General features: G+C 44.2%; 2 protein-coding genes and 1 long non-coding RNA gene across 8 annotated transcripts; 1 reads left to right on the top strand and 2 right to left on the bottom strand.

The window, feature by feature from the left end:
• Positions 1-4,043: 4,043 nt before the first annotated feature.
• LOC100272697 (uncharacterized) lies at positions 4,044-11,710 on the top strand. Of its 3 annotated transcripts, none has more exons than XM_023301460.2 (4): positions 4,044-4,370; positions 7,251-7,325; positions 8,018-8,108; positions 8,841-11,710. In XM_023301460.2, the coding sequence occupies exon 4, from the start codon at positions 8,844-8,846 to the stop codon at positions 11,403-11,405; it is 2,562 nt and encodes an 853-aa protein (XP_023157228.1). In that variant the 5' UTR covers positions 4,044-4,370; positions 7,251-7,325; positions 8,018-8,108; positions 8,841-8,843; the 3' UTR covers positions 11,406-11,710. The 3 variants fall into 3 exon arrangements, with proteins under 3 accessions (XP_023157228.1, XP_023157229.1, NP_001339493.1); XM_023301461.1 differs by having other exon boundaries at positions 7,083-7,325; NM_001352564.1 differs by lacking the exon at positions 7,251-7,325 and having other exon boundaries at positions 4,134-4,370; positions 8,841-11,690.
• On the bottom strand, positions 5,503-7,679 carry LOC103640994 (uncharacterized). The gene is made up of 2 exons (XR_002266270.2): positions 7,592-7,679; positions 5,503-6,620 (listed from the first exon to the last, which is right to left on the bottom strand). It is a non-coding gene; the product is annotated as an uncharacterized lncRNA (long non-coding RNA).
• LOC100192078 (FAD/NAD(P)-binding oxidoreductase family protein) lies at positions 11,682-16,195 on the bottom strand. 4 transcript variants are annotated; one of them, XM_035967364.1, is made up of 15 exons: positions 15,700-16,195; positions 15,407-15,601; positions 15,162-15,275; positions 14,967-15,054; positions 14,729-14,874; positions 14,528-14,629; positions 14,173-14,244; positions 13,977-14,076; positions 13,249-13,331; positions 12,835-12,912; positions 12,659-12,757; positions 12,514-12,564; positions 12,377-12,433; positions 12,198-12,292; positions 11,682-12,096 (listed from the first exon to the last, which is right to left on the bottom strand). In XM_035967364.1, exons 1-14 carry the CDS (start codon positions 15,811-15,813, stop codon positions 12,209-12,211), a joined length of 1,383 nt encoding a protein of 460 aa, XP_035823257.1. In that variant the 5' UTR covers positions 15,814-16,195; the 3' UTR covers positions 11,682-12,096; positions 12,198-12,208. The 4 variants fall into 4 exon arrangements, with proteins under 4 accessions (XP_035823257.1, XP_008676370.1, XP_020407457.1 ...); NM_001137501.1 differs by having other exon boundaries at positions 11,724-12,096; positions 12,251-12,292; positions 15,700-15,803; XM_008678148.4 differs by having other exon boundaries at positions 12,251-12,292; positions 13,977-14,244; positions 15,700-16,031.
• Positions 16,196-27,196: the final 11,001 nt, after the last annotated feature.

The following is a 27,196-nucleotide window of genomic DNA, read 5'->3' as shown; positions in this document are numbered from 1 at the left end:
AATCATATGTCAGGGGAATCGTGGCCATGGACTTGAGGGGAAGATAGAAAGGACAGGGCACCGCATTAGCAGCTCGACTCGAAGCCTTGGAGAGAGGGGGAAAACTGACGACAACGATCGGGGTTAGCTGAGTGGATCTAATCCTAGCTTTTGGCTACATAACTGGGCTTAGCACGAGGACAGGGAGGGTTCACCACCTAATTAGTTTCTGCTCAAAACGTTATGTTTCTTGATAGAAGGGTTAAAGTAGCACTCAGATTAATTGTTCATGGCCGAGTTCCTATTTAGTAACTTATGCAAATTATTAGCTGTGTAGAAACCAGTGAGCAAAATGAAAACCTCATTGGTAAACACTACATCGCGTCTAAAATTAGGCCCCATAAAACAGGGAGACACACTAACCAGGCTGCACACAAGTGTTGCACTTTGTTCCAAGATATTCTAAACAAAAAAACACCAAGTGAACTAAAATGATTTGACAAGAACAAAAGAGATACTATGCTTGGAAAGAATGTGGTACCTAGCCAACTGTGCTGCATCCGCTCCATGAAGTGGCACGTGGACCTCGACGCCATTGGAGCGAAGCAAGGAGCCAGAGAAGGCGCGCCACTCCTTGCGCCCCCTGTGGGCTCCATCTACGGTGAGGCGGCCCTCGCCTCTCCTGGCCATTCATCTGTTTCCGACCAAGGTTGACAACAAACATTAGTCACTACCGGGACACAGATTGGTCTTTTCGTGTGATTTTAGAAAAAAAGGTATAATTGAAAAGTATCTAAAATCACAAGAGATGATGTATGTATAATTATAGTCATTAGATATGTGTTTATTTTTTGTTCTTTTCTTATGAACCAAGATCAAAGTTAACACAGAATGTGTATATATCAGAAACGGAAAATGAATCTAGTTTAGTTTGTGCAGGATGATGGAGTAGTTCGGTATGTTGTATTGGTAGGGGATTGATGATCGACTGACCTGTCGGAAAATCAGGCACGCCTATCTCGGAGCAGCATGACAGGAAGTCTGATGGCAATGCCGAAGAGGTTGCGATAGGTGAGGAGCGCCAAGGTTTGCTGAATGGACTACAATTCCAATTACGGGGTAACAGTAAAAAACATACACACCCGTTGCGACCTAAAGAATGGTCGGTTGGGTGGGGAGGGGGAGGATTGTACCTTGCTGTTGCGCTGGAACGAGTAGCGTAGCTCAGGGTCGATCAACTCCTCGTCGAAGTCATCGATGGCGAGCTTGAGATCCTGGCGGCGACCGTGGGGCACACTCATGGTGGCAGTCTCACCAAGGTTGTGGCCTTGCAGGTGACGCTCACCTTCCCCTCGTGGCTCGGCCAGGCAGCCTCGTCGTCCTCCCTAGCTCTCCTCCTCCACCACCCACCTCAGAGTTCTGCAAGAATCAAAATTAGGATCGGACTACTGCATCTGATAATACTGAATTCAAACAAGAAAACTCACATGTCCAGCCCAAAACGCTTTCTCCTTCCCCAATCATAATCAATAGTTCAACACCAACTCCCACGCAAATCAACACGAACCCCAACCTCCATCTCGTTCCCCATCCCAAATCAACACCAATCCCCCATATTTGTTCCACTCCTTTTGAGAGTGCAAGGGCTTTGTTCCTAGGCTAGAGAGGGAGAAGGTTGCAGCAACGATTCGTGTATCCCACTCAGCAAACAACCGAACCCCAGATTCATGTATCCCAGTTAACAACCGTCAGGGGAAATGTAATAAGGATATGGGGCAGCCATGGCACTACTAATAAAAACTGAGTCAGGTACTGAACATTTATGATTTCTAATCAAACTCACCGGGACTGGGAGTAGATCTCTGCACTACATAACTGCTGGCCTAGTTCTTATTCGTTGAATCGCTGTCGCTAGGGAAGTCTAGTCTGACTTATGACCATTCCAAATGTTACTGAAAGTGTTAAGATAAAAAAAATCAGAGAACTGGATAAACAAATTGAAGGCAAGAAATGTACATCACTGCATATAGAATGTCACATTAGGATTCAATAAAGTCAAACTAAAGTCTGACCAACAATTATCTGCAAAATATGTGCATGCTTTGTAGGTAAAATCTGTATCGCTAGATTCACATCATGAACATCTTCTAAATACAGATTGTTTTTGTAACAATTACTGATTATTGTCAGATGGTCAAAGTACACTTCTAAGGACTTATCCAAATTGTAATGAACCTTATAAAAAATAGAGGGAGTAGTGTATAATTGAAAAGAACACATACTTTATCTTCACTACATATTGAGAAGCAATGGAACGGTATTGGTTATTGGTTATGCGTCATCTACGTCAAAGCGAAGGATGTCCTTAGAGTCAAAAAAAGTTGAACTAATAAAGGAAGAAGTTTACCTTGATGTTTGGCCTCAAATGGTTGTGCCAACTTTCTCTGCATCGCTTCCCCACTCTTGCTGGCAGCAGGTGTGCTATGTAAGACCACTCCCTCGGTCCAAATTGTTGCACTAATTTTACCAGTGTCCTATCATTTTTTTCATTAATAGATGGTGGAGAACAAGTCACGACTAACAGTAAACAGTAGAAAAAAGAAGCAAGTATGGATGGATTTTAACTTTTACCGCAGGAGCTATGTAAGATGGAGGGGAGGGAGATTTGAGTAGCAAGTTTGTTATATGTCTGCATGTCGTAAACAGGAGAACTGACCTCACGACTGAATATATTGCTAATGGTACAATGTACTCCTACTTCCAGTCGCGGTGGGGAGGCCTGCGTCGAGGATGGGCACTCGCTCCACCTCTGGTAGCGACAACATGCCCTGGATAGGGAGAGAGCGCAGGTCTGAAGCGAGCACGGTTAGGAGAGGTAGAGTTTTGGCGGAGGCCCTCACCTGAACTCCGATGGCACCGCGTCACCTACCAAACCCGAGCCTGTCGATCGAGGAGAAGAAAGTCGCACCGCCGTCGCCACATAGTGTTAGGCGTCCATAGACTTCACCATCCACAGGCTTCACCACTCTACGACATACAGGCATATAGTGTTAGTGATGGTATGGGTGTATGGATCTATAGGGTACGCATGTGCACACCAGATGTTTGTGATATGTACCTGCTATGCATCTCCATGAGTTTGGTTGTAATACAGGTCGGGAAGGAAATGTACCTTGGCATTGGCGGCGGCACGTGCGGAGGGGAGGAACTGGGCGTTGCCGCATTGGGCGAGCCGAGCTAAGGGGGCGGGGCCAGGGCCGCCACGACGTCGCTGAGGGGGTAACCGGGCACCAGCCATAGACGAGCTCGCACGAGGAGGCGTTGTACGCGGGGCTGCTGTTGACCTGCGGCGCGCTGAGCAGGGGCTGGTGGTGGACCAGCGGCGAGCACGACGGGATGCCTAATGGCGGCGGCGAGTGAACGTCCTCGACTCCCGCAGGCCTTAAGGTATGGAATCCGCGGTTATGAAGGAGAGGAGAGGGGAGGCGAGGCGAGGAAGAAGGGGGAGCAACAGAGGGGAGCACCGACCTGAACCTCGTGCATCCTCTGGGTTGCGGGGGGCGGAGCCTCCGTGTGCTCCATTTTAGTGTGGTCGCAGCCTCCCTGCGCGGCGGTGGGTTGCGGCCGCGACATCCAGCGTCCATTCCGACGAGCCTCGAGGCGGGGAGCAGCGTATGCGGGTGGGATCGGCGTTTACGACGGCATAATCGGGTAGGGGCAGCAGGGGGCGGAGTTCGCGGGCAGCCGGAATCGGGGGAGGAGAGGGGAGGTCGGGGGCGACGGTTTCGGAGAGGGTTTCGGGGCGCGATAGCCGGAATCGGGGGAGGAGAGGGGAGGTCGGCGGGGGCGACGGTTTCCAGACGAACGGTGTACGCCTCTGCGGGATTGGGAAGCTCGACTAAAACGTAGATTGGACGGCTGAAATTATAGAATGGTAGAACGAATGGTTGAGATCGCAGAACGGCAGAACGGCAGACTAGCTTTAGCTTCTTAATAAGTAGTATAGATATATGTTTATATTAAAATATCAAATAGTAGCGTTTGCCTTTGACTGACTCCACGGACCACGGATGGCAGACAAACTTGCGAAACAAGTAGGTTGGCTGACTTTCGATTCTTCTTGTTGGCTTGGACCCTCCTTCCTCTCCTACCCACCGGGCCGGGCGGCAACCCAGCCGATCCCCATTCCCCCACCCACCCACCCACTCTCCATGGACACGGGCATGGAGTTGTCCTCCTCCGCCCTCCTTCCTCCCCCCACCTTCTAGGACTAGGCCTAAGGACTAGGAGTGGCGCCGCGGTGCCGTGTGGCGTTGACTGGAGATCCAGAGGGCGCCATCCGTCCTCGATTTGAACTTGGGTTCACCTCGCCTTTTCTCTTCCTCTCCCTGGTAAGGAATCCCTCCCTCCCCTCCCCTCCCGATCTTGCTCTGCGAGGTCAGCGCTCGACCAAAAAAAAAAATATATCTTTCCTTCTGGCCTCTGCTCAAAACGAATTCTTCCCCCCTCCCTCTTATTTTCTCTCTCTACATGACCCCACCCCGTTCAGTTTGCCCCGGATTGCGTGCCATCCGGGTCAGTATTGCGTGCTGTACTGCGAATTTATGTTTGATTACCTACTTCTGCGATATATGTGGTGTGGGGGTACGTGACGTTGCTTCATCTCAACCACGTGCGGCTCCACGTTGTAACCAAATGTTGCACATACAGTATGCATCTGACAGCCATCCTACAATGTTGCATTCCGGATTCTAGCCGTTCTTCCAAATTCCTGTTTGGCTACCCGACACCTTAATTTGTTCGGATCTCCAGTCCTAAGTTATGCACACATCTTAATTTGTTCGGGTCATGAGCAAAACAAACGTATGCGAGAGCGTGTCAACTGTATTTGCATAGTAAATACCGAATGTTGTGACCCTTCTCAACTTCGTATATGTTTCCATCGGCTTGTTTGTGTTGGCCATTTTGTCATCATAGTGAAGGCCTGCCTGCGCAAATTCAACTATAAGAATGCATACCTCTTATGCAACAACAACAACAACAACAACCAACCAACCAAAAAAACTTCTTTAGTTTTCTCTTGTAACCTTTGTCTGCTATTAAAGGAGCTTCTTTTGCATCACGGACACTTCTTCCATTGCATATGTTGTAGAGCTGTTTTTGCCTGTGTGCTGCTTCTGTTAGCATCACCTTTTTCTACATAAAAAAGCTGAATGACATTGAGGCAAAAAAATAAAAATTTGGGCTTCTATTTTTGGACTTTGAACTGAATCCTACACACCCTAAGGCCTCCTTTGGCAGCCCGGCCAGGGGAACCATGGGGCAGCCAGCACAGGGGAGGCAAATCCTTGCCATGCAAATTCCCCGGATGGACACCGTCCGGCGGGGCTGCCATGTCCTGCTGCTCTTTGGAGCCACGAGGGGTGCCATGGGACATCATCAAAACGCAAGCTCAATCATCATCGAAACATAAGTAAAATAGAAAGCCTGTCCGCAAGCAAGTGCCTGCTCGCTTCAACTGACAGCCAGACGGCTGCTTTGGTCATCATCAAAACACAAGTACAATAGAAAATTAAAAATCAGCAAAATCAATCCGTTCCAGATCACTTCAAGTACAGATACAAAGTATTTTATGAGAGATACATATACATGCAGCCACACAGGCTCATGGTCATCATCAAAACACAAGTAAAATAGAAAAATTAAAAATCAGCAAAATCAATCCGTTCCACATCACTTCTATGGTACTGAACTCTATGCCAACTCGAGGTAATAAACCAGGAATGAAACCCTTCCAAAGAAATTAATCCAATCTCATGATCCAGCCACTGCCTCTCATCAAAGAAGTTGGAGTAGGAGAATCTCAGAATAAAATGGATCTCGTAACGAACACATCAAAGATCATTTTTATTCTGAGATTTCTGGGCATCCTAACATGCATCCAGCTGATACATGCTGCAAAACAAGCATTGGGAGATCTTAGGCTATCCGCACTCATTCAACTCTAAATTTCTAGCCTAAAAAGAATATTATGTCCTTGTCAGCAAAATTATTTACCCTATACCACAATTCTCCGCAGTCATATTTACTCCATATCTCAACTCTATACCAACTACCACATATTATATCATTCCTTTTTCATTCTCTTCCCTTCCCCACCCAATTACCACCATAGAGTTCACGTTCTTGCACATGCCGCTTGCACTTGTTGCCGAACGGTGCTACGGTGCTGCTGCAAGGTGTCGTATGGTGCTGTTGCAAGATTTTTTTTTTTTTTACAAAAGCAAGTACAGCTGGGCTGCTGCACCTACGTGCTCGGAGCAACTCCTTGCCTCTTGTGCCGCGGGCGACGGAGGAGGACGTCGGCGCACAGACCGGCGCGCGCGTGCGATAGTTGGGAAAACAGAGAGGAGAGAGATATGGAGTGAAGGGGAAAGGAACTCTGTAAATGGAGTTTTTTGAGCCCGTCCCTATTTTACTGTAGCTGGGAGAGTTGTCCGCTGCAGCAAAATATCTACTGTATAACGACTCCATCTCAGTAGCGCTTCGCGTACCGTTGCTCACTGCGGGTAGCCTTAGATCCAATCCACTGCGAGGTAGCTTGGACAACAGCCATGAGATGCCATCCATAAGTCACTCTCCTGCTCCAAATGCATGTCAGAAACTCTAAAATAAAAAAAAATGCATGCTGGCATTACAAAATACACGCACATAAGAAAAGTTGGCTCCTGCTATATATGTCTTGGACCACGAGAACTCATCAAATAAGAAACTCTGAAATAAAAAATGCATGCGCATAAGAAAAGTTGGATCCCTACTCTATTGAATTAAACAACAGATAATTCTAAGAAATGATTTCGGAACAAAAAATCATGTTGGCCTACTCTATTGAACAAAAAATGCATCAGTATCAAAAGCTACAGAAATGATTTGGAATAAACATCTCCAAAGCACATGTTTTTGTTCTCAGTTATATTGCACATGTCTTATACATCTATATGAAATACATTATCAGAGAATTCTAAGAAAACGTTGATATCATAGTGGTATTAGAGATAAAGAATGGACTAACTCTGGTTGCTTAACATCCAATCTGAACACAGGACTGAATCTTTGTCCAAGATCTCAAGTTCCAGAATTCCTATCAGTGCAACTGTTAACACTATTTTTACTTAAATCTTTGTCCAAGATAAAAAATGGGATGTATAATCGACAGTTCCTCAACAATTGAAAAAGGCTTGGCTTAACGATTGAAAAATGGGTTGTATTAGAGGGATGAGGCGAAGATCCAGGCTTGGGCTAACCTGGAGAGCGCCAAGGCTAAACAACAATCAAGAAAGCTAGAGGTAAAACCAGATACAGTACCATCTTCGGCAGAATTTATTTTTACTAATTAGAAAATCATGTGGTCATTTTTTTGTTATCACGACATCCTAGTCTGCAACGGTATAGGTTGCCATACTGCTGCTAGCAGTAGTTCAAGAACTGCACGGTTCGGTTTGGGGCCATTTTGGAGAGCTGTATGGGAAAACTGGGAATAAATAGCTTGTCTAAACCTAACCTGACTCTGACCATGATGCCATACTGAGTGTGGAACCAAAATAGTTATTACCTTCGATCTTCCGAAGAAGCTTCTTGACCTTGTGCTTGCACCCGTCAGTGTATGTTCACCTTCATCACATGTTTCTGCAAGAAATAAGCGAATAAGGCCCAAGAACAGTTCGGTCAGCCACAAGAGAGGGGAAAGAGAGGAGCTGCCAAAGATGCCTTAAGGTTTTTCTAGAGCTTACTTGCAAGTCCAAAAGGCTCAAGCTGATAGGAAAAGCCTCCTCCTTGTAGAGACAACCTTGTTACTAATTGTGCTCTATCCCTAATTGTGTTAGCTTAGAAATTCCATAAGTTGCTTGTGGAAGTGCAGGCCTGACATTGGTGATCATAATAGGATTATTGACTTGATTCTACTGGTTTTATTTATAAACAGCTAATGTACATCCTAAACGAACCTTATATGTTGATTTGCATCAACGTTTTCTTTCAGGTCTGCCATTGAGGAGTCACATGTGTTTCAGTGGCGGTTAGAAGCCTACAACTCTACACTCACGTGAAGTTGTGGTTGGATTTGTTAACCGGTATTCTACTCCTTTCTTGCCACCATCCCTTCTTGTTAACCACTATAGGCCTTTTATGCACCATCTCTTTCTGTTTGTGCTTTTTCGGTTTGAAAACATATTTTATTCACTGAGGTTTATTCTGTGATGGTTATTTTGGGGATGACAAGTCTCATCATTGCTCATATTTGTATTATGACTAGTCATTACTACTTTGTGGTTTGATTGTCATCCACTTGCATTTCTGAATCTTACCGTGTTCTTATTCTTCAAATTGGATGAAACACCATGACATAATATTTGGTATCTTCTGTGCTCTTAATCCTTGTTCAGCCATAGCAAATATTTACTTGAAAACTCAATCGTTTAAAAGAATCTTAACCAACATTGCTGGAATATAAATCAAAAACCTATTATTCACTTGAATTGTTAATCACAATGTAGTTAGATGTCATAGATCTGCATGGGGATACACATACTACTAAGAATGCTAGTAGAGAAGTACCTGCTCTACAACTTGCAATATGCTATTTGATTTTGTTATTTACTCTCGGCTGGCAATATCTTCATTTCTTTGAGCTGCTATCGTTTTTAGTTTCTTATTCTTTAGATTATGTCAAAAAATAGCCTAAACTCAAAGGAGTGAATTATTTTGACATTTTATATTATGTTATAATCTTTAAATTTAGAATTGGGACATCAAAAGTGTTTGTAATATTAGGAGTCCTTACATGTTGTGAACTAATTTTGCAGTCCATGTTGAGGGCAAAGCAACTCAGCACCCTAACTCAGTGTGCACGGTCCTTCTATCTTAATGGATCAAGGTGCGGTAGCACAGATGGAGCTTCATGCACATGCCCTGAGGATGAGACTTATGCTCCAAAAAGGCAGACTGCAAGTGCTATCGAGCAGAATTCTCATTCAACCCACAGAACATTTGTGAAGATTCAGCCTCCTTTGCAAGATGCTACTAGAGCTACTGGCCACCCAGTTCCAGCTGTTCATGCCACTACCTCAACTTCAGGAAAGGAGGCTGCATCTAGTAACAGAAGCAATCATCCTCACAGTCATCATCAGATCATAAGAAGTGATTATGTACAGCCATCTAAGCAGACAGCCAGAAGCATTTCTCAATCTGGAATTGCTGGAGCTGGTGTATATTCAGAGCTGGTTAATATCAGGTCCTCATCTAATAATGGAAGCACTGATCAGGCTCCACAGATGGGTACTAACTATTCTTATCAGATTTTATCTGATAACCATTCTTCTAATAATAGGGCACAGAATCAACTTAACTTTCCTGAGGGAAAGATGGCTTATAACCCTTCCGTGAACAATGAATTTGGGAAGGGTTACCCAAGAGCTGGCTATGCAAAGCCAAAGCAGAGTTTCTCAGGACCTTCTGTGATGGTTTCCAGTTCACCATCACAAATAAGGAGTCAAGGGCATCCTGGTCTACCTCCTGCAAAATATCATTCTAATCATTTCAATTCAGATGCCAGGCAAGATGATGTACAAACTCGGAACCCATCAGGTCCCAATGTGTTTAGTGGTTCTGGCAACAAAATTCAGGGTTCTACAGGAAGGGTAAAAGCTCATAGTGGAGGACCCCAATCTAACTTAAGATCATTGAAGTTATTGCGATCAGTTGAGCAGTACTACCACACACTGCAGCAAATGAAATGGGGTCCAATGACCGAGCATGTTCTAGACAATCTTCATTGCAAGATAGATGCATTCCAGGCAAATCAAGTACTCAAGCTGCTTCATGACCACACTGTCGCTCTTGGCTTCTTTCAATGGTTAAAGAGGCAACCTGGATTCAAGCACGATGGTCATACTTACACAACCATGATAGGCATCCTTGGACAAGCCAGGCAATTTGGTGTTTTGAAGGAACTTCTGGATGAGATGAGCCGAGCTCACTGCAAACCAACTGTGGTGACCTACAACAGAATAATACATGCATATGGCCGTGCAAATTATCTTAAGGAGGCTGTCAAAGTATTTGAGGAAATGCAGGAAGCTGGTTATGAGCCTGATCGGGTTACATATTGTACATTGATTGATATCCATGCTAAAGCTGGATACCTAGACATTGCAATGGATTTATATGGCAGGATGCAAGAAGTAGGCTTGTCACCTGATACGTTCACCTACAGTGTCATGGTTAATTGCCTTGGTAAAGGTGGTCAATTAGCGGCTGCTTATAAGCTTTTCTGTGAGATGATTGAAAATGGCTGCACACCTAACCTTGTTACTTACAATATTATGATTGCGCTCCAGGCCAAAGCAAGAAATTATGAGAATGTTGTTAAGCTGTACAAAGACATGCAGGTTGCTGGGTTTCGTCCTGACAAAATAACTTACAGCATCGTTATGGAAGTTCTTGGTCATTGCGGCCATCTGGATGAGGCTGAGGCGGTTTTTATTGAGATGAGGCGTGATTGGGCTCCTGATGAGCCGGTATATGGACTTTTGGTCGATCTCTGGGGCAAAGCTGGCAATGTTGACAAAGCGCTAGGATGGTACCAAGCGATGCTTCAGGATGGTTTGCAGCCTAACGTGCCGACCTGCAATTCGCTCTTGAGTGCTTTCCTGAAGATGAACAGATTTCAAGATGCCTACATCGTGCTCCAGAACATGCTTGCTCGGGGGCTTGTTCCATCTGTGCAGACTTACACCCTGCTACTCAGCTGCTGCACCGTGGGTCAGGCACAGATGGGTTTGTGCTGCCAGCTCATGGCCATCACTGGACATCCAGCTCACATGTTCCTGCTGTACTTGCCTGATGCAGAAGCTGGTGGCCAGAACGTCAGGGATCACACTGGTTATTTCTTGGACATGATGCACAGTGAGGACAGAGAGAGTAAAAGGGGTCTAATGGATGCTGTCATAGACTTCTTGCACAAGTCCGGTCTCAAGGAGGAAGCAGGCTTTATATGGGAGGTTGCTGCACAGAAGAACGTGTACCCAGATTCTGTAAGGGAGAAGAGCTCGTCGTATTGGCTCATCAACCTTCATCTGATGTCTGAGGGCACAGCAGTGACTGCACTGTCCAGGACGCTTGCCTGGTTCCATAGGCAGGTTCTGACATTGGGCACTGGTCCTGAAAGAATTGACATTGTCACTGGCTGGGGCAGGAGGAGCAGGGTAACTGGATCTTCGCTGGTTAGGCAATCGATTCAAAAGCTTCTAAACCTCTTTGAATCCCCATTCTTCACCACCCGTGGAAATACTGGCTGCTTTGTCGGCTGCGGGGAGCCACTCAACAAGTGGTTGCACAATCCTTATGTTGAGCGCATGCATTTATTGTAAGCTTGCACAGTTTTGTGGAAGAATCAGCTTGGAATGAATATAAGATGCGCACCATATATAGTTCGCTCTGATTTAGTCAGGCCAGGTGTAGTTTGGTAGCCGGATAGTCTATGCTTGGAAACTATTTATTGTGATTGTGATAACATTTAGAGATGGATTTTTTCGTTTAGCTTGAGATAAATTTTCTCTCAAGATAAATTTTCTCTCAATTAGCCAGTGACAGTCGCTGCTGAGTGCTGACAGGTAATGTTGTTGAAAAAAATTGATGATTATTAATTGAGACAGAAGAATCATAGCTGGATGCACACTCTGATCGGTCAAGTACAAATCACAACTTGTTTAACTCGATTGTAACTATTATCGTTCCAGATTGCACTTTGTACACCTAGATTGTAACCAAAATCGTGCGGTCTTGTCATATGTACCCCATCTTAGGTTAGTGTTACAATTCAGTAGCAATTGTAGCTCCCTGATCCTGGTCATCTTGGAATATCCTTATCTTGATTGCAAACTTGTTGGTATCCCTGAATCATTCCCAGATGATCTGAGGAGTCTCTTTCATAACTCAATCCATTTCCTTCTCTGAAACTCCCAGTTACAACTGGAAACATGACTGCTGCTCTGGGAGATTGCTAGTCGATGCCAATGTGCCTATGCTTGTCCCAGCTATATACCCACCGGTCCATGCATTCTGTGGAAAAACAAACAGCTAATGCTGGTTAAAAACTTTTATTCTCACTTTAAATATGAAATACTCGAATCAAGTTTCCATTGCCAAAGTTTGTGGTGAACCTATTGATCTTTTAACAAAAAAAACAATATTCTGAATGACTTGTATGGATGACCTGAAAATTGAATCCGCCTGTGACCCCATCAACATTAAGAACCTAGAGCAAAACCAACAGCAACAAGTTAAATAAAGTTTAAGCTTGCTGCTCCAGAACGTTTTGACTTCAAGAACGATATATTACCTCTCCTGCAAAGAACAGGTTTGGCTGTTTCTTGCTTTCCATAGTGCCAAGCGATATCTTTAACAATAGTGAGGCAAGTTAGGTCTATACTCAAATTGATTTCATGTTCAAGAAATATGCAGTTAAAGATTCCGGACCTCTGTAATTGGAACACCTCCTGCAGTCACAAATTCATCTTTAAATTGGCCCTACATATGATATAACTCACACTGAGTAACTGTTGATATCATATTCTAAATGACTAACAGATTTCAGTTATTAGCATATTATGATATCACACACCTTTCCAACAACCTCAAACGTCCATTGTTTCAACCGGAAGGCCACTGCGTTTAGATGATTATTTGGCATGGAGGCCCAGTGTGTATCACCATTTAAACTCTGAAAAGGTTAGACTTTCCCTGATGAAACCTTCTAATTAAGTGGGTAAGCAAAGCACTATTCAGTAATTGTATCACCTCCTGTTCTAGCAGGAATCTCCAAAATCTCTTCACCAGGCCAAACTCCGTGGGGAACGTGTTACTCACTTTGTGCTTCTGCAGTTCAAATTCATCATTATTTATTCATTTAACTGTTAGAATATTTCTCTCATGATTTTGAAGGGCGTTTAAAACTTTGGTAAAAGTATTCGAATGTGATAGACCAGGAAGCTGCAATTATTATTCCTGCTGGCAAAGTCAAAGATCATCTCAGCAAGCCAAATAATTAGTAGTAAGACACATAACTATTGCAGACTCGAGAACACTTTTTTCAGCTCATTAAAGAAAAGGCAAATCAAGAGTAGTTAAACCGGCGACAGATTTAGATTCTTTTGAAGATTTATGGCACAAACTTTAGTGGGTAAAGGAAAAGCTACAAAGAAAGAAATGGACCGCATGCTGATCTTTGTAGTGGAATAGGACGCGCTTCACGTCCTCGATATGAATATCAGGTACAAAGTCAACCATAAGATTTCCTGTGTAGAGAGAAATGAGGAAAGTGGATACTGTTGAGCATACGGAAAGTCAACCATCAGATTTCTTCTTCTCAATTTTAATGTATATTTGGTCATAGACATAGAAAGAAACTGAAAAGGAACATATCAGATGAAGAGGTAAAACAGTAACGCTTGGATCACCAGAGAAACGAGAAGACAACAGGATATGCAACATGTTTGTACTCAGCAAGGTGCCATAAAAGGTAAGCAGAAAGTACCATACCAAACATTTGGATTTATGAGGACAAACAACAAACATTCTAAATGATATAATAAATTTAGTATATCAAAGTACTGGTCCATAGGTGCCCAAATGCTCTTAAGACTGTAAAAAAATTCTAGCACGAAGACTCAGATCATTAAGAATTTTGCTAGCATGCATAATTCCATAAATGACAACTCAGCAAAGTAAAGCATGACATGGCTAGAAAGTAAGAAAAAGAATAACGGTAAGTGCAAGGGACTCCCTGGAACTCTAAACAAAAGAAAGATGCAAGGGAGTGTTCTGGATCTACTGAATACAATGATGATCACAGACTACAAAACTAGAAAAATATAATAATGATGCCATTGCCCCCAATTGTGAATCTAGTGACAGTTCTGTATACTTTAATTGCACCATACCTTGGTAGTTGCACTGATGTAGCTCACGTGCTCCCCATGCCGACAATCGCAGCACAACAGGCCCACTAAGCCCCCAGTGTGTTACTAACATAGGCCCAGTCTGTAAAGACAAGTCACTTGTTGCAAGCGATGTGTATAACCAGTTGACTACCTCTCTAAGAGCCCGCCAATTGCTGAAAAGAAATGGCATGTTCACCTGAGTTAACTCGGGAACACTTTTTTGAACACCATCTAGCTTCAGTTTTGCTTTGACTATTGGAAATGTAACCTACATAGCAGAAAACACAGGGGTAAAAGTCATTGCCGCTCAGTACTCCTGTTATGAACAAAAATCAGCTGTGCGGTGAGGCTTCCTTCTGTAAGACGCATGCTTGATGTTTAATCATGTTCCTCCTCAGTAGCAATTAAATTATGGATACTAGTAGGCAGGTAAACAGAGGAAACTCATGTAATTTGGCTGCACGACTTATAAATTATCACTATTCTATTACTGGATAGAGTAATTCTTATCTCTTAGCATGGGATTTGAAACAGTTTATGTGGATGCATACCCCGGCGAGATCAGCCAGCCGCTTGTCTGCGATTTTAAATGTGAACAAGCTGGGAACTGGTGCAATAATGGAATGACCGAGTTGTGCAGCGATTGAATAGCCCTACAGGTAAGCAAGACGTTAACTGCGTACCATTTTGCCCTATGATATGGTGAAAAGATATGAATTTGCAACGAGAGGGGCAAAAAAGAATTTACGTACATGTTGGCTGCTACCTGTAGCAACCAAGATGTAATTAGCGTTGATATAATCAACAAGATCGGCAGTACGCTTCTCCACCTTGAGAACAAACTTCCCGTCTTGAGCAACAGATGCACTAGACACAGTTTTGCCGGCCTGCAGAGAAACTTCCATTTGGTTTTGAAGTGGTCAGGGAGTGGTGGCCACAGCATCAGGGGGAAATCAACAGGAAAGATAATAATTAATTAGCAAGAGGTACCCCCAAGCCTTCTTGCTTCGTTCAGTAGACAGTCTACAACTGAAGCTGAATTGTCAGTGACAGGGAAGACTCTGCCATCGTCCTCCGTCTGACAGTGACATGACAACCAACATGAGGAAGGGAGCAACATTAGCAACCAGTAGCTGCGGAGGAATGCATACAGAATACAAGATCCTGAAGCAACTAGTCGGCTACCTTAAGCTTTACACCGTGATCTGTGAACCAGCGCATGGTATCCTGCGGACCGTGAGCGGTAAAGAAGGATCCTCGGAGCTCCTTGTTCCCCCTTGGATAATTTCTCGCCAGTCCCTGCAAACCCCAGAACAACGGGCACTGCTAAATATGTTTGCAGCAGCACGAGAACGGCAGTGACAGGCCGGATGATGGCGTGGGCACCGACCGCGACCAAGATAGGAGTATGACGCGAGATTGCTCGTTACCATGGGCTCAAGGTGATGGCCATTGGTTACGTTGCAGCGGCCACCGCCGGAGATCTTGACCTTGGACAAGAACCTGCCTTTCTCCACAACCGCGACGTTGAGGTGCGGAGCAAGGGTCTTGGCCCTTATGGAGGCGTACACGCCCGCCGCGCCGCCCCCCACAACGACCAACGATGGCTCCTCCTCGTGCTGCCCCTGCACAGACGAGATGACACCAAGCTCAAACGCTGCGGCGGGCGGGGGACATCATGGCATGAAAAGAGCTTAGCGGCGACAGGGCACATGGGTCTTACCTGCTCGTAGGTAGGAGAGGCGGGGGTAGAAGAGAGACATCTCGTCCTGGAGAATACGGTGGCGCGGCGAGCGGTGGTGAGGGTAGGCTGGAGACACGGCGGCCATGGCGGCATTTCGTCGAACAGCTCCGCTGCTGCTACTGCTATATCTACGTGTGCCCAGCTGACGGAGGTGGGCGCTCTACACTTCACACAATCACCTTGATAACTGGGCCCACCCTCGTATCTAGTCTGGCCGCTTGTTAACGATGATTCTGGAATTGGGCCGGGCCTGCTTCTTCCAATTTGAGATCCATTCTACTGAAATTTGTACGCTGAATTTTATAAATTCCAACTGAGATCCAGAACGATGATTTTAAAATCCTCACATTTTAGTTTGGATAGCATAGCGCACGGAAGTAGTAGAATCAGCTATATGTAGTAGGTTCAGATTTCTCAAATAAAGAAGCTATATATGAACGTATATATCACAGCATGATGAGCCGATTTGCTGGCCACAAGAAAGCACAGCATATATATAACACACACATATATATATATGTCTGTGGCCCACCGGAGAGAACGAATTGAACTTGGTCCGGTTTCAGGCCTAGCTTGAGCGCCTTTTTTTTTTGTACAAAAGAAGGCGGAAGAAGAAGAAAAGATGGGCGTTCCTTTCCCTGTTGGATCTTTTCAGAAAGGCAAAGCAGCAGGAGCAACAAAGATGGTGCTCAAGAGCTTAATAATATAGGGTATGTTTGGTTTAACTTTTCTCTGACTAGTTTTTTCTAAAAATATGACTGTTAGAAGAATCTGAGTATAATAAAGATTACGTAAATGATTCTAACTTTCTTAAGGAAAAAATAATCCAGACTTTTTTTTGTTCCTTTGTGCGTTTTAACAACTATCTGGTCAAGTATCTAGCAGCTCAAGTGGCGGCGTGGAGCTGCTGTCTTCCCAGTGCTCACCCATGCTTGCACTACATACTACTCCCGCCGCGCTGACTGCACGTACGTACTAGCGTTCACATTTCCTTCGGTAGCTAGGCAACGCAGGCATCTTTCAGTTTGTCAGTTAGCGCTATCATCACCGGCGAGCATGGCATGGCATGGCAGGCATGCCTCTTTTTCAGTTTAATTTGTCAGTTAGCCTGATGCATGGAGGCTGGAGCCGTCTGCCCCACGTCGACGTACGTACTTACTATACGTGTGGGTTCAGAATTCCATTCATTCACACGCCTACTTGCACTTGCAGAGACAGGGGTATCAATATCATACTGAGAGTGTGTGTGAACAACGGTTCACTTCACCGCCCGGTCCAGTATCTGTGGCGGCGACAGAGCGTTCGGCGGTTTCACTCTACCCAAGCTGCTACAGTACGTAGCAGCAGAAGCAGGGTGACTTACTCCCTCGATTTCAGTGCACACATGTATTTGTTAGTTGTAGAAAAAAAGAGACCGTGTGATAAATAGATATGAGAAATAATAGTTTGTAATTTTAGTGTGATATAGGAGGATGATATAAAGTGAAACGATGTAGGTCTAGTTTAGATACTCTAGAACGAGAGAGATTGAAGTAGATTGAGATGTATTGTGATAGTATCTATTACGATCTCTACTTAGCTTGCTTCTAATCACTTAATAATACTGAACTCTATGTGCTTGTACCCAACCTAAACTCAGTCGTTGTCAGGATTAATAACGGACGTCGACGGCATATTGACAGGGCACATGCATGGACGGACTGAATTGAGGCGCCGGTCAGCCGGGGTGTCAATATTCAATAGTGAGGACAACAACGTAGATATGCACGCGATTCATACTTTTGTCTCGTGTATTAAAGACTAGTTTAGAACCGAATAATGTTGAAGGGACTAAAATTCTCTTCTTATTCAATTTTAATAAAAAGGGTTTATTTTAGCCCCTCCAACATTCTCCAGTATTTTAGCTCCTAAAATAAATAGCCCTAAGGAAAAACTTGTGTTGATTCAAAAAGACATCATCATCGATCACAACGACGTCCAACAAAAACAGATAATGTATATAAAAAAACACGCAACGATTGCACCCGACCGTTCTCTTTTGCTTTTTTATTTATTTTCTATAGATAGATAGCCGGTGCCATCTCGTCGACCCACCATTATATTTGGGTGCGGACAGATTGACTCGACATCTTCCTACTGCTGCTGCAGTACATCCGATAATGCAATAATTATTGTGATGACTAGTACTGATGATGGCAAAGTGATACATTCATGAACAGCACGCGGCCGGGTTGTTTATTTAATTGCAAAAAAAATAAATACAGTGGTTTGTTCGTCTTCAAAATAATATATATTATCAGCTGTCGTCGTGTGCGCTGGTGCATAATGATCGATCGATCAGGCTAGCAATGACAGTCGCAGACGCTCATGCATGGGGGTGCGGTTTTTAGGGGAAATGGTATTGGACGCATGCAGACATGTGTGCATGTGATCCCCAGCTCCAGCAGTAAATCACGCAAGCAACAAGAGAGACCAAAACCGTGTGTATCTACTACTACTCTATAAGACAGCAGTGTAGGCGTCCACACCCGTGTATGCCCCCGCCTCCACCCCACCCACTCTGCGCCATCCGCGCCCCACACTTCCCGTCTCCGGCGCCGCCGCTCCCGCAAGTAGGCGCCGGACCCATGCCCACCTGCACACCCCGACATCCCCGTTCTCCTCCGAGCGTGCACCGGACGCCTGCCATCTTTGCCTCCCTCCCGTCCGGACCTCCCCATCGCGAGCGCTCTCTGCATCGCGTCTCCGCCCCCAGCCGCCGCCTCTAATCTCCACACCGAATGCGGAGGGAGCTCCAATCTCCGCTCTTTCTTCCAACGCTTTGCACGAGCCGAGGCCTATCCACCTCTCGCTCGAATTCATCTTCCTCCTCCCTAGATTGCACGCGCTCTCCTGCTCCATGTCGCACGTACCCCACGCCGCTGCTAGACCGAGCGATGGGAACCACGGTGATGACTATGTGCAGTCGTTGTTGCTTCTTCCCACCCTACTGCGAGGCATACCATCCGGCGGCGAGGCCCTTTTTGATGGAGTGGTGTGGTAGTCGTGAAGGCCGAGGCTGCATTGCGAGGGCAGTGGAGGAGCTGGGCGACGTGGTCAGACGAATGCAGGGCAAAGCCACCTCCAGCAGCGACGAGGCTGCATCGCGAGGGCGGTGGAGGAGCTGGGCGACGAGGTCAGACGAAGGCGAGGTGAAGAATCACTGTTGGGCTGCTCGTAAGTCTCCAATCCGGTGAGAGCTGCAATTATCGGTCCATTCCCCACTGCTATTGGTGGTTCGGGTACCCGCATTGGGTGTTTTTTAGATAGCAAACATTTTTTTAGATTGTCATAGGACTTGGACTTGTGAAAGCGATAAGAAAAGAAGTAGATTCGACTGAAACTTTTCTAATTTATTTAGTGCTCAATAATATTCCATACTGACGTTACATATTGTCTTTATTAAATAAGAGGCAGTTCATTATCTTGTTTTTTTGGTGCGTTTGAGATGTTTATATTGTACTCTATTTTTAAATGTATTAATGTTTTTAGAAATACTATATTTTGTGATGTTTTTATAATAGTCGTGAGATGTTCATGTTCCCTCCTGCTCTTCCACGTATTTGGGTTCATGATGCTGCTGAAGTCTGTGGCCATGGGGGAGATTATCGTCTTCATGGACCAATTCGCAGAAACTGTATGACAAGAGTCAGGGATGCTCGGGTGTTCTTTAACCAGGCCATGGTGGAGCAACCCATGCTGCCCTTTTTGATCTAGCTTGGCCTCTTTGTCTGGTTCATTGAACGGTGGGTTGTGCCATTCTCGAACTGGGTTCCCTTGCTGCTGTCATTTGAGCAACCATTCAGGTATGCATTTTTTGCCATGTTATTTCATCTAAATTAGTTCAGGGATTATGATGGTTTTGCTAAAACTCTTCGGTACCATTTTGAATTGATAGAACAGTCTAAGTATAGTATCTGAAAGGGGCTTTTGAGATGATGATTTGTAACTTAGCATGAAAATTGTCCTTTTCTTAATAATGATGTCCTGATCTGCCCTTTGGTTGTGAAAAGTGCTCAAGGTTTCAGGGAAAGATTAATGTCAATATACGACCAGTCGGCTTGAAGGACACTGCTTCAATTTGTTGCCAGAAAAGAACAATGGTTTCGTAGCAGATTTTTGTCTAATCTGTGTCTAATTTTTAAAATAAGAGTTTGAAAACAGTTTCTCAGCAATAGTTGCAAAGGAAAAGCAGTGAAATTAACCACAAACTGACCTTTACTAATTTTGCACTTGGGGATATAATCTAACAATTGTACTTTAGGTGCCCTTGAAACTTTTTACTCCATTTCAGTTTCTTCGAATCAGAGGACATTCAAGCTTCTGAGTAGGTTGAGCTAGACTTCTACAGAGTTGGTGCATTTGATTCTTGAAAGTGGGTCCTAGATACAAATACTCACTAGCATATTCCTTTATGTGATGTACCATAAATATGTATTTGAACATATATAGATGCTATCATTCACCGTCCATACACAGTTGATTATGATTTTGCAGAGACATTTAAAGAATTGAAAACCAAAATTAATACTAAGTTTCTTATCACGAGACTTCTGGTGACAAGTTAGTAATATCTAGCTATCATGCCGCGCGAAGAAGACAGGCAGCATGCCCCGCTCCTTCATGCCCAACAGCTGGTATGAGTTGCTGCTCATCTCCGCCATGAACATGCCCATGTTTGACATCCGGTGGCCTCAGTTTTTTACCCTGATATTGTGCTAGCTTTGGTACGATTCTGTCATGATAGGGTTAATTACAGGTTCTACTATTGCTAGATTTGTATGACTGTGTGATATCCAAATTAATACTTTTGTATTATTCCCGTAACAAATTTAAAGTTTGCTAAGAGCTTGAACTCATGAATTTGATGATGAAGCGTTGGCAGTTGGAGCTCCATGCCTCTGAGATGGCAACCGAGCAATAGCTGGCTGTCTTCGATGCGACATTGCAGTTGGCACGATAGACTAAAATAACAAGTAAATTTGAAGGTTTGAATTTTCCTAAACATGTCGAAACTTATTTTTATTTACAAAAACGTATGCACAAAAATCACGAGAATTTCAGAACATGGTGTTTTTGCTTTTATCCTCTGTTTTCCTATTAGGCCTATTTAACTCAGACCATTTTGGTGGCCAATTAGGCACTTATGGCTTAGCTGAATACTAAATGGAAGAAGAGGTGAATTCCTAGGTTAGCTTTTTTTATCATTTACATAATTTCTTTTCCATCTGTACGAAGAGGGTCAAATAGACTTTTCCCAATATCTAAGGATAGCACACATTTATATGAGAGTTACGCATGGGGCTTATTTTGGTCATGGATCCAATGCTGCTCTATGTTTTATACTACCGGAGCAGAGCTCATGTGCCTTACCGCAAGGTAATTAAATTAGATATGCATGGTAAACTATCAAGTATGTGTTTTTACTGCGAGTGCATGGAGAGCATTAATCAAAGAGCAACACCAAGTACTCTTTCACTATTTTCATTTGTTGTAACATTAGTACTCATTACTAGCATGATGGCAACCTTTGCATCACACTAAGCAGAAGGCTAGCTAAAACTGTCTCGATCTAGATCTCCCAGTTGCATTCCAATTATTACAAAACTGTCATTTTCTGATTGCTAGATGAGGAGTTTAATTTCGACAGTCATTGCCTCATCAGTTCGTTACTGCCAGTCAAAAAGGTATGGTAAAATAAGTCCAAGCCAAATTCACCTGCGTCGACTATATTACGCCTTGTGAGCATGTGATGATGACGAGAACAACAATAACATGCAGGTGCATTAGCTCAATCCAAACTCTTGGTGCAATTAACATGTCCATAATTGAATACTTTTGCATGTGTGACAGTGGGGTTCATGTCATCAGTTGCTTGGACAATTATATCATGAGAGTGATTGATGTGTCTTTGCCCTTGCAAGGTCGACTGTCTCCTTATACTGCCATAATTTACCTATTGTCCTTTTTTTGTAGCACTAGACATTTTGAAACTCTAGCACATCACATGAAGGCCATTACATGCCAGTTTATTTTGGATGGCAACCAAGTTTTTGAGGGGTGTGTTTTTTTCAAGTCATCGATGTGTAGGGTAGGAATTGGCAAAATGGGTTAGAATTGCGCTAGGAAAAACAGAATCCTATAATTAAGGGCGCACTAACTCCCCCACTCGACCACTCTTGCCAATATTACTGAGTGAAGTTGTGGGATGCATCTTTTCTCGCTGCTGCCTTTTTGGAATTTGTAGCTTTAGTCAATGCTATCTCAACTATGTTCCTATATATCATGTATCTTTTCTTTATCAGCCGGTAACAGGGGTACTTTGCGCAGATAATCTTTGCTAACCAACTACAATTTCGGTTGCGTGCAATCAGTAATATTTCGTTCATGAATTCTTATTTTAGTGTCCCACTTCATCAGCTTTTATGAATGCTCACACTGAAAATGCTACTCTGCAAAATATAAGTAAAATGTCGCCTTCTGTAGCTATTACGTTTAAGGTGATTGACGTGCATTGGGTTGAGCATTTGTTTCTCGTTTGCTAGCTGCAACTGCAACAATGTTTTTGTTTATTGTTGGGGGCATCCACTTGCACAAGTGTTGGGTGATAGTGATCTTTTGGTGTTGGTTGTTGGTCGAAATGGTAGTAAAGAGTAGATTATCGTGAGTGGATCAATGGAAGTGCTGAAACCTTGTTGGGCGGTTGCTAGATCTGATATGCCAGTGTGGGAGCAACTTTTTAACGTCTCTATTTGCCATTACAACCATTTTAATATGTTCCATCATGGTGACTTCTCGAGAATTTTTGGGATAACATTTGATACAATTGGTTTAGAGGTCGTGACAGACGATGGACGATGGACATAAACATAGGAGAGGAAGCCATGGTGATATCATATTTTTGACAAGCCCGAGAGAGTTGAGTGTTGCTTTGTACGAGTTGATAAAACATTGAGCCCTACATGTATCTGAAAAACATATATTGGTGATGTATTTGTGAATGTAGGTGACTTCGTACTCTTCTAGGCTACTCGGCTACAATGCAGTGTGGAGGCAAGTATCATCAGGGATGACATGGTCCAAACTCCCATATCCATCGGGATTGATGGAGAACATAGTGGTGCCTACCTTGAAGGCTTTCTCCCTGCATGTCTATGACCCAAAAGAGGTGACCATCGCCGGCGTTGACCAAGAAGCAGTGGTGCTCTCCTTGGGGGAGCATATTGGCCATGATTGAGTTCCCAGCACCCCTGACTCATGGACAAAAAACAATGGTAGCCTCCAACACTTTGTAATTTCTATCAATATCGTTAAAAAAATTAGATTAATATACAATTGTTGATATATTTTCCTATCGTTTAAAATTCTATATTGATTTTTTAAATAGTTTGTATGATATTATAATATTTGTTCCACATCATATCATTCTATTTAAGTCGGCATATTTATAACAATATTACATATTTATAACAATATTATATATTATAATAATATTACAGACTACCCTTGTATGATATTTACAGTGATATTTTATCACACGGATTTTGCATATCATAATGATGTTTGTTGTTCCGTATCTATATTTTATATTAATTTTTAACTTCTGTGACAACGTTCTATGACAACGTACGAGCACATCACCAATATGTTCGTTCGGATTTGAAAGTTGATGTTTGTGCTACTTATTTGGTCTAGGAACTAGATTTTTCTACATTAGTTCGAATTTAGATTGAGCAATGTTCCTTTGTATATGAACAAAGAAAAACCATAGTAATGCTCCTTCGAATATGAACAAAGAAAAACCGTAGCAACGCACGGGCACTATACTAGTAGTATGATATGCTGGATCAGGTGGACGACGATGTCCATGTCAACAAAGACTATCGATCTAACTGTATTCACACATGACATACAGTGTATATATATTTATGAAATGGGTTCTTTTTTTTTCTGGTTTATAGTAGGCCAGAACAAAGGCAATTATTAGCGCAAAGTGACAATAGTAGTGGCCACGCAAGAGAGGACAAGATCTTAGTCGCCTGCGTGCTGCTATCGATCAGCTGTGCATTTTTATGTGCGTCGTCAATTGTATCTTCGTATATAGTAGAATAGTAAAATCAGTATAGGCAGCGGTTCCTATCACTCCTTGATATCAGAGATACTCAGCAGCTCCATCCATTCAGTAGAGAGAGCGAGACGTATGGAAAACAATACAAATGGACCTATCATGCATTATTATTAATGAATTGATTATTCTAGCCGCAGTCAGTACGTAGCTTGTTCAGTTCGGAAGCTACGTACGTGAGATTGGTCAATTAGAGGGCCATGATTGTTCAGTAGATCCTGGAGTGAATCATGACTACAGCGACTAGACATAGGTATCGTCGCCGGCCAATTTTGTCATGTGCGACGTACAAGTAAATACGCCGGCCGCCTGTAACCTTAGCTTACTAGTTTAACGAAGCCCTTTATATACTTGTAGTAGTATTATATTATATCACTCCTTGTCGAGTACAATCTCTACTAACTATTAATTAAATAGTTTAGACCATGACTCCACCCTAACCTGTGACCGCGCCCACCCGGCCATGCCCCTGACCCCTTTGGCATGACGCACGCCCACCATCGGACCATGCCCCCGACCACCCCCTCCCTCCTCACCGACGAAGATGCCAAGCACCCATACTCGCCCCTCCCTCCTCCCATTGCGCCGTCCTCCATGCCAAGCTCCTCGCCAACGACCTGCTGCTCCTTTCCATGGCCAGAGGCGGATACGACACCGAGAACTGCGCAACTGTTGTTGCCGTCGAGGCGCTATGGCCCTACCCTCATCGACAGATTCCGCAAGCACTTCCACCTTTGTGGCTAACGTGAGCTCGTCGACTGTGGCGCCACGTGAGCGTGACCCCACGGTGGTCTAGGATCTGTCGTATTCGTCCCTCCCTCCCTTGCCTCTGATGCCGCCGGCGTCGGGCCTCGGCCACGCGGGTGACCCTAGCATAGGCTGTGAGGACTTAGCCGAAGTCGTTCAGGTGGGTGTGGATATGGCCTCAATTTCTCCACCACCAGCCTCCTCCAGGCTCCCACTCCCCCACCATCTCACGTCGAGCGTCACGATGGCGGGCGTCGCTCCTCCATCATCGTCGTGTGACACGGATGCCTCATTGCTCCTCGACGGCGCCCCGCCTCCCTCTACATCGTCGCTCTCACATACTACTTCATCGGGTTGTATGCGATCACCGACCCTACCATGACGTACTGCTATTAGAGAGGATACAAGATGTCGCACCGAGAGGTGTTGCCTCTCAACACCTTCATCCCCGTTTTCAGTAAAGGTGTGTCATGTGCTTTGCTTTGCTGATCGAAAGTTTGTTTCATTTTCCTTCTCTCCTTCAAATCCGCTAAACCCTCCCCATCTCACTCACCGTTGCTAGTTGCTGCATTTGCGAATTTGGTTCATAGCAGTTCAAGGCACACCGGACAGTTCGGTGCACACCGGATAGTTTTGTGCACACCGGACAGTTCGGTGCACACCTGATAGTTTTGTGCACACCGGACAGTCTGGTGATTGAAAGCTGAAAGGGAAATAGGGTCAAACCTTTTCCTAAATGATTTTGTGGTTGGATTGCCCAACACAAATAATTGGACTAACTAGTTTGCTCTAGATTATATGTTCTACAGGAGAAGCTTTTTGGAAAAATAGACTAAGCGCGGACCGTCCGGGCCCCTGCGGCGGACCGTCCGCGACACCAGGATGACCCTCGGACAGAACCAATGCAAAAACCCATGTCTACACTACGGACCGTCCGGAGGGAAAGCAAGGACCGTCCGAGACCACGTGCGGACCGTCCGGCCATGGGAAAGCTCCATTGAGAGAGTCCGGCAACAAAAGGGAGGAATCACCTCCTCGCATCAAGTCGCACCAGAGTGGCAACAAGAAGAAGAAAATGAAGAAGGTGGTCTACTATGAGACCGACTCTTCGTCGCCTTCCACCTCCGGCTCCTACACGCCGTCCGTCACTTCTAAGCGCCATGAGCGCAAGAAGTTTAGTAAGATTCCCCTACGCTATCCTCGCGTTTCTAAACACACTCCTTTACTTTCCGTTCCATTAGGCAAACCACCCGTTTTTTAGGGTGAAGATTATTCTATGTGGAGTGCTAGAATGAAAGGTCATCTAACCTCACTCCACAAAAGCATATGGGATGTTGTTGAGTATGGAGCGTAGGTACCACAGGTGGGGGATAAGGACTATGACTCGGATGAGGCCGACCAAATACGACACTTTAACTCCCAAGCAACAACTATACTCCTCGCCTCTCTAAGTCGAGAGGAGTATAACAAAGTGCATGGGTTGGAGACCGCCAAAGATATTTGGGATGTGCTCAAGACCGCACATGAAGGAGATGAGGTGATAAGGATCACCAAGCGAGAGACGATCGAGGGGGAGTTCGGTCGATTCATGCTCAACCAAGGGGAGGAGCCACAAGCCATGTACAACCGGCTCAAGACCTTAGTGAACCAATTGCGCAGCCTCGGGAGCACAAAATGGGATGACCATGAAATGGTCAAGGTTATTCTAAGATCACTCGCTTTTCTTAACCCTACACAAGTTCGGTCGATTCATTGTCGAGCTTGGAGGCATCGATGGGTAATCATCAAAAGCTTTCGCCAAATCCTCAAGCAAAGGAAGGGGAGAGACTACAAACCCCGTTCCAAGAAGGTTTGCCCGGTCATTTCATTGCTAAATGTCCATTATCAAGTGATAGTGACAGGGGCGACGACAAGAAGGGAAGAAGGAAGGAGAAGAAGAAGTATTACAAGAAGAAGGGCGACGATGCCCATGTTTACCGGGAGTGGGACTCCGATGAGAGCTCCATCGACTCCTCCGACGAGGACGCCGCCAACATTGCCGTCAACAAGGGTCTTCTCTTCCCCAACGTCGGCCACAAGTGCCTCATGGCAAAGGACGGCAAAAAGAAGGTAAAATCTAGAGCCTCCACTAAATATGCAACATCTAGTGATGAGGAAAACTCTAGTGATGATGAAGATAACTTGCTTGCTCTTTTTGCTAACTTAAACATGCAACAAAAAGAAAAATTAAATGAATTGGTAGGTGCTATTCATGAAAAGGATGAACTCTTGGATAGCCAAGAGGACTTCCTTATTAAGGAAAATAAGAAGCATGTTAAGGTTAAAAATGCTTATGCTCAGGAAGTAGAAAAATGTGAAAAATTGACTAGTGAGCTAAGCACTTGCCATGATATTATCTCAAACCTTAAAAATGAAAATGCAAAATTAATTGCTAAGGTTGAGAAGTTAGATGTTTGTGATGATTCAATTGCTAGTCTTAGAAATGATAATGCTAGTTTGATTACTAAGATTGACAAGTTGAATGCATCACTCTCTAGCCTTAAAATTGAGAATAAAAAATTAATT

Source organism: Zea mays, chromosome 1 (assembly GCF_902167145.1).
Source record: "Zea mays cultivar B73 chromosome 1, Zm-B73-REFERENCE-NAM-5.0, whole genome shotgun sequence".
NCBI lineage: Eukaryota > Viridiplantae > Streptophyta > Magnoliopsida > Poales > Poaceae > Zea > Zea mays.
Note: the sequence above shows the minus strand (reverse complement) of the source record. Positions and strands in the feature narration are given on the sequence as shown.

Bases quoted from the DNA above. Each gene is read 5' to 3' on its own strand.
- LOC100192078 (XM_008678148.4), bottom strand. From the start codon at position 15,813: ATGCCGCCATGGCCGCCGTGTCTCCAGCCTACCCTCACCACCGCTCGC. The intron at 13,332-13,976 runs GTATGGTGCAAT...CTCTCTACACAG, and splicing joins ACATCAGTGCAACTACCAAG to GAAATCTTATGGTTGACTTT. The intron at 12,913-13,248 runs GTCCATTTCTTT...TTTGAACTGCAG, and splicing joins ACTACAAAGATCAGCATGCG to AAGCACAAAGTGAGTAACAC.
- LOC100272697 (XM_023301460.2), top strand. From the start codon at position 8,844: ATGTTGAGGGCAAAGCAACTCAGCACCCTAACTCAGTGTGCACGGTCC.